The following is a 7069-nucleotide window of genomic DNA, read 5'->3' on the forward strand; positions in this document are numbered from 1 at the left end:
TTAACGTCTCAGAAATGACCTGTCCTTATGCTGAGCACGGATCTTTATTAAGACATCAGGCCCTGGGCATCAGCTCTCCGCGCAGCCTTGCCAGGAGCAGGTGAGAGAAAAGCAGAAGCGATGAGCCCCGGGCAGCGTCCCGGGCAGGCGCTGAGTGCCGAAGGGCCCCTCCCAGGTGTCCAAGCAGCCTGGTCACTTCAGAAGGTGCATTCTGGAAACAAAGCAAGATGGTGTTCCCCCGGGCCGTCGCGCCTCCGCCCACCAGCTGCCTGGTTTCTTCAGGTCCAGACAGGCTCCAAGGTCAGTGCCCTGTGCCACCTTCTCAGCCAATTCCCTGGGGAGGGCCTGAGTCCCCACCTCGTGGGAGAAAAGCCACACGCCCCACTGGGCCCCTGGGCTGGGCCACTGCCAGGACCCAAAGAAGGGTTGTCCCAGGCTGGAGAGCTGGACGGGTGGGGACGGCCAGCGCAAAGGCAACAGGTGACTCCCTTGCAGGCCCAGAGCCATGTCTGGACCTCTGCCCGGGTTTGCTGGGAAGCGGGGGAGGCCCAGGCGGTGGGCAGGGGCCCCGCATTGACCAGGGAGCTGGGACCAGCTGGAAGGCGGTCTCCGTCATCGTTCCTCTGGGGACAAAGGGCAGGAGCAGCCCCCAGCTGCTGGTTCCAGTAAGGGGTGCTCAGCTGGCACCTGGGCTACCAGGTGGCTCACGGCGACCTCCACGCCCAACATATGGGGAGCTGGGGCGGGGGGGCCCGAGGGAGGCAGGAGGCCAATCAGCTGTGTACCACCCTCTGCCCCCGACACCGGGTCCCCCAGGGGGCCATCCTGCACCCCACTGCACCCATGAAAGAGGGGGTGCCCCTCGTGGTGGGGGCAGGGCGGGGAGTGACACCAGGTTCCACACCCAGACCGAGGGCGTGTCACAGTGACAGACACGCTGGGGGGTGGTTTGCTGAAAGTGGCCTTGAACGTCAGCCCAGCTCCCACACTGCGGATTGCCCATTTCTCTCCAGGGTAGTTTCAAACCAGGTCCCTCTACACAGCGCCTCGACTTCGAACATCTTTCCGAAGTGATTTTTGTCCGCACCAAGCCCTGGGCCAAGGGACCGCCCCAGGCCCAGGCGTGTGTGGCTTCCTGGGGGCCGGCTCACCTGTTTCCTGCAGGGGCTTGAAGCACCAGGGCACCCCGGGGATGCTGGAGTCGAAGCAGCAGCCCCGGTTGTTGCACTGCTGGGGGGTGACCTGGGGGTAGCCGCAGTCCACCCTGTCCTTGGCAGGGACGGCACACTGGTTCGCCGCTGCCCCAAACAAAGCGACAAAGCCAAGTCAGAGCCCTTGCTGGCGGGGGGGGGGGGGGGGGGGGGTTGGTCTGGAGGCTGCGCTTTGCAAACCTGCCCTCTCCCCACCCCCACCCCCACCCGCTCCTGAGTTCAAATGATGGGATCCCATCCCCCACCCTGACCCCTGCTGGCCAAGGACCCTCTCTCTCAGCACACGTATTTTAAAGAGACGTTCTGCAGGAAGTCTGGCCTGCTGCCCCGGGTCTCTCACTTGGGTGCCCTCAGCACCTTGTCAGGAAGGCAAGAAGGCCTGGGTTCCCTCCAGCTGGCAGGCACCCATGGGAATCCAGGGGCCCCTGAACCCGGAAACAAATGTCCCCTTTGCTGTTCTTTCAATAAAACTTCCCCTTTCCAAAATAAATAGTAGCATAATAGGTAGACATTCGAGAGAAGAAGAATCACAGGTTATGCCATTTTCTGCACTTCCCTGCTCCCCTGTCATACCTTCCCTGAACATTCTTTGATCTCTAATATTCTTTTTTTTTTTTTTTTGTCTTTTTAGGGCCGCACCCGCGGCATATGGAAGTCCCCAGGCTAAGGGTTGAATCAGAGCAATAGCTGCCGTTCTAGACCACAGCCACAGCCACAGCAACACCAGATCCAAGCCGCACCTGCAACTTGCACCACAGCTCATGGTCACGCCGGATACCCGACCCACTGAGCGAGGCCAGGGATCGAAGCCACAGCCTCATGGATACTAGTCGGGTTTGTCACCGCTGAGCCACAAAGGGAACTGTGATATTCATCTAAGTCTTTGTCTAAAGTTCAGCAAAAGTCTACTTTGCCTCATTGCCTGTCTGTGCTTTTCCTCAGGAAAATAGAAATCGCACGAAATCTCAGCTCGTCTTCTATTGCAGCCAGTCTGTAATTCCTTATTCCACTGGTTCCCAAACTCTGTTGGCCCTGGGGTCTTTCACTCCATGGAAACCTGATCCCACCCAGAGACATTCTGATATGACTGGCACATCCCAAGCTTCAAGCGTTTGCAAAGTTTCCAGGTGATGCTGACAGGTGCCCCGTTTGGGAGCCACTGCTTGAGATGGCTCAGCAGGTAACCTGATGAAAGCCACACCCTAACTCAGGGGACGGGAACAACCACAGCCCTTGCCCCAAGTCGCCATGGCTAAACGAAAAAGGTTTGACCAGATGGAAAAGGTTCCAGAAGAGTCATTGTCATGGATCCACCTGTTTTGTTTCGTGACTCCGCCAGAATACTCTGCAAAGACCTGTGCTGTCATTCGGAAATCTCTAGCAGGGAAGGCAGACCTGGGCTTGAATCCTGAGTTCAACACTGACTGGGAGGGCCAGTTACTAACTTTCAGAGACTCAGTTTCCTTGTCTGTAAAATGGGAGCAGCAAGACCCCGTTTACAAGGCTGTTGAGGGAAATCCTGGGTGTCTGGTAAATGGTAGTGGTTAAAGGGACGTGGGGCTTGGTCCCTCTCCTCAAGCCCACAGGAAGCCCTGGAGCCCAGCGGCCCCTGCCATGGGCCCCGCCTTGCCCCTGGCCCCTCCCCGCCGCTGCCAAGTAGGGGAGGCAGAGTGGTACTCACACAGGCCCACATACTCCCCGGCAGAGCTGAAGGACGCCAAGGCCAGCACCACCACCAGCAGCCAGAACATCCTGGCCTCCATGGTCACGGGCAGGTTCTGGGGAACTGACCGCTCAGCGGATGTGCCACGTCCGCGGCAGAGACTTCTTTATAGCCCCATGTTTGCACAGGCATCCGGATTCTGTTTGTTTGGGGAGCCCTTCCCTCCTGCTCCGGCCCCACCTGCTCTTCCCTGCAGGTTGCAAAGCCCCTGGAGGCTCGTCCATCCCAAAGATTTTGATAACAAGGAAGCAGCGAAGGCAGATTCGTTACCAGCCAACACCTCTCTACCAGGTGTTGGCCTGGCCCCAAGGAGAGGCTCACAGCTCAGCGTGGGGCGGGAGGGCAGGGCCAACCAGCTTGGGCATTAGCTCTAACAACCCACCCGGGAGCCGTCCAGGAGAGTCCCTGCTCAGTGACAGGGGTTCACAGGCCACTTAATCCCAGACCAGCCTCGGGTTTTTGAAAAGTGGTAGCAGGAGTTTCCATTGTGGCTCAGCAGAGGTAAACCCAACTAGTCTCCGTGAGGATGAGGGTTCTATCCTTGGCCCCACTCAGGGGGTTAAGGATCCGGCCTTGCCATGAGCTGCAGGGTAGGTCACAGACAAGGCTCAGATCTGGCATTGCTGTGGCTGTGGTGTAGGCCGGCAGCTGCAACTCTGACTTGACCCCTAGCCTGGGAATGTCCATATGCTGCACCTGCAGCCCTGAAAAAAAAAAAAAAGAAAAGAAAACAGGTGACAACCACAAGTCAGGTATGTGGTGCATAGAGGTTTCATTTCTCTCTCCCAATTTTGAAAGGGGGAAGTTCCTTTTCTTTCTTTTTTGCTTTTCTCTAGAAAAAATGATTTTTTATCATCATATTAATAAATATATTGAATAAACTTATTCAAAACATTTTAATAAAAACGTAATATGTGCAGTTGTTTTTTTTTAATCAGACAATACAGAAGAATCCCCACCACCAACCTTTTCCCCGGTGATGTCCAGTTTAACACTGTCTTAGGTATTTTTCTAGAATGTTCTCTATTTAAGCACATTTTTAGCACAAGTGAGAACTTATTCTACACTTTTGCCCAGTTTGTTTCTTTTTAAAAGGTGAAGGCTATAACTTGAAAATTGTTTTATCGCAGCATATTTAAATGAGACAGGAACAACTATACCCATTTTCCAGAGGAACAAGCTAAGCCTCAAAATGTCGATGCACAGCAAGCCAAGAAATAGACGCGTTGTTGGGCAAAGAAGAGTGACTTTATTCTGAAAACCAGCCAACTAAGAAGACGGTGGACTAGTGTCCCTAAGAGGCGTCTTACTAGGGTTAGAATTGTCTTCTACACTAAAATTGAAGGGAGTGTGTTTGGTTGTTGCAAACTTTTTTTTTTCTTCTTTTTTGGCTTTTTAGGGCCGCACCCTAAGCAGGTTCCCAGGCCAGGGGCCGAATCAGAGCTACAGCTGCCACCTACACCACAGCCACAGCAACACTGGATCCCTGACCCAGTGATCGAGGCCAGGGATGGAACCCTTGTCCTCATGGTTACTAGTCGGATTTGTTTCTACTGGGCCACAGTGGGAACTCCCTGTTGCAAACTTCTTGATGGCCACATCCTTTTTTCTTGAAATTCTCCAGGTAGATCTCGTCACTGGTAATTTCTAGTTTCTGGTAATTTCCATGTTTCTGTTAACTTCCAACAATGCCAATGTTTGTCTTTGTTCTGCAACTTTTTATCTCTAGATGAATGAAGAGCATTTTGCCTTTCACGGTCAAAGTTGGAAAAGGGTTATTATGTATATTTCAGGCTATAGGCAACTTTATTATTTTTTTTCATGGCCGCACACAGGGCTTAGGTAAGTTTCCAAACTACAGATGGAACCTCCACCTCCACAGTGACCTGAGCTGCTGCAGCTAGGGTCTTAACCCACTCCCCCACAGCGGGAGCTCCAAGGAGATCTTCTTTTACAGACGTTCAGAGCCAGGTGACTAAGCACAGGTAGCAAAAAGCACAAAGAGCTGAAGGAAGAGATCCAACATGGAGTCAGGCTCCCTCTTCTCTGCCACCAGGAGATGTGGCGGAGCTGGGATGCAACCCACCTTGGTGGGACCCTGCGGTCTCCGCTCTCTGTTCAGGGCAGGTGCCCCGCCCTGCAGCTGGCGGACCAGGGAGAACGGGGGTCCCGTTATCATTTCTTTTCCTGGCTTCTTTCCCGGCTGGGCCATTCTCCTCTCTGTTCAGCTCTGAGCCAGGAACCATGGGGTGGGTTTGCACCCCATCCCAGAGCAGCGGCTCCGGCTGGCCACACCTAGCATCCAGGTAGGGTGTGGCATTAGGGGGGTAGGTCTCAAATCGCCAAAGGTTTGTCCACAGAGCTGTCCTTCCCCGAGGGACTGATAGAGCCAGACCGTGCATGGGCTGTGAACGGGGACCTGTCCCACCTCGTGACTCCCCAGGCCTGTCCCACTGCTCCGTGCTCCCTCAAGAACCCATTGAGCTGACACTTGTGTCTGGTCCCCACCCCACCCCAAAACCTAGGCAAGCACACGCTTGAAGACAAAGCAGATTCTGCCTTGTTTCCGTGGCATTTGCTCTGTTCTCAGAGAGAGAGAGGGCATCCAGCCTGGGAAATGGCATGATGTTTGTTATTAAAAAGAGGGAAATTTATTATTTCACAGGGTAAGTGCCTGGGAGCCTCTTCCACACCCCACAGTGTCCCCGGGCCAGGCAGGCTGGGCGCTCGGTCAGGTCCCAGGAAAGCGCAAACGCCCAGGAACTGGCTGAGAAGGGACAGTTATTTGAAGGCTGCCCTGCCAGGGGTCCCCCAGCTGCCTTGCAGTCACCTGGGGGGCTGGACCAGATGGGTGCATGGGCCCCACCCCTGGCAGGTAACTGAGCCATGCCTGAGTGCTCCTGGCAGCCAGCACGACAGCCACTAGCTGGTGCTTTGCTTCAGTATAACTCAGCTAATGTGGCTTGAGACCCTCTGCAGGAGCCCAGGGCTCAGGCTGAGGAAGGAATAACAAAGGGCGACCCCTGCCCCTGACAGGGAGGCAGGGTGGCTATGATGGCAAAGCTGAGACCTGGTTCCAGGTGTGGGGCCGCAGGACCCTGGGCACGTCACCTCTGCTTCCCCACGGGGCCCATGGCGCCCCTCACACGGTACCTGTCACACAGCCCCTGGCCTGTAGGTCTGTGTGAGGTAGTGATGCCGGGCTGAGCTGGGGGCTGGGGACACGCTCTGCTCCCTGGCCAGGTGTGGTACAGCAGCCATGGCAGCAGAGGGTCCAGAATCCAGACCCCAGTTTGATGGCCAAGGTGGGGTGGGCGGGGAGGAGCTGGATTCCTCAGATTGGGCTTCTTAGAGGAAAGGGGGAGGGCCTGGCCTTGGAGACTAGAGGAGCAAGTGTGGGGGAGGTCCCTGTGTGTTCTTTGTTCTGTTCTAAGAGCCCTGGGCTGTCCTCCAGGGCAGAGGCCCACCCCACCACCAGAGCACACAGGCCCCGAAGGCCTCCTGAACTCCCCCTCATCCTTGGGGGGAGTTCAATTTCTGGGAATGAAGTCAAACCAGAGAGGCAGGTCCCAGGGTCACCTGTGTGGCCCCACCCCGACAGGTGGCTGCCCAGTGCACCTGGAGACTAGGGTGAGCAGGTGCCTGCCAGGTCCTGGGAGCCTGCCTCTGAGCTCCCTCCCATCCTGGGCTTCATAGGCAGATGTCAGAGAAGGCAAGGGCCTCCCTGCATGGGTCCAAGAAGCAGGCCGTCTGGCCGGAGTGCTGGGGCCGCACCTCCCACCTGCGGAATGTGTGGCCATTGGCATATATATGTCACAAGCATGGACTGAACATGATCACAGCCCAGGTGCTCGGACTGTCATGTCAGGCCCTGAGGACATCAGGTGGAGCTCCGCCCTCAGAGCCCACAGCCCTGTGAGGAAGAGCAAGTTCAAGAGTGAACTGTGGTACAAGACTGCAGGAGCTGGCAGAATGCTATGTAGCAGGCGTCTCCTGGTTGGGGTGGGGGATGTGCGGGGAATCTGCACTGGGTCTTGAGGGATGAATAGGAGTTCATGAATGGGTGAGGGTCAGAGGGATGAACTCACCGTCTCACAGAAAACGTAGTCAGAGAGACCTGTACATGTCCCCTCTC

The 7069-nt window shown here is 55.8% G+C and overlaps 1 protein-coding gene across 1 annotated transcript; it reads right to left on the reverse strand.

The window, feature by feature from the left end:
- On the reverse strand, positions 1-3031 carry TFF3 (trefoil factor 3). Its single transcript, XM_047797153.1, has 3 exons — positions 2893-3031; positions 1152-1298; positions 1-211 (listed from the first exon to the last, which is right to left on the reverse strand). Exons 1-3 carry the CDS (start codon positions 2972-2974, stop codon positions 198-200), a joined length of 243 nt encoding a protein of 80 aa, XP_047653109.1. The 5' UTR covers positions 2975-3031; the 3' UTR covers positions 1-197.
- Between the last annotated feature and the right edge of the window lie 4038 nt (positions 3032-7069).

This window comes from Phacochoerus africanus, chromosome 1, assembly GCF_016906955.1.
Source record: "Phacochoerus africanus isolate WHEZ1 chromosome 1, ROS_Pafr_v1, whole genome shotgun sequence".
In the NCBI taxonomy this organism is placed as follows: domain Eukaryota; kingdom Metazoa; phylum Chordata; class Mammalia; order Artiodactyla; family Suidae; genus Phacochoerus; species Phacochoerus africanus.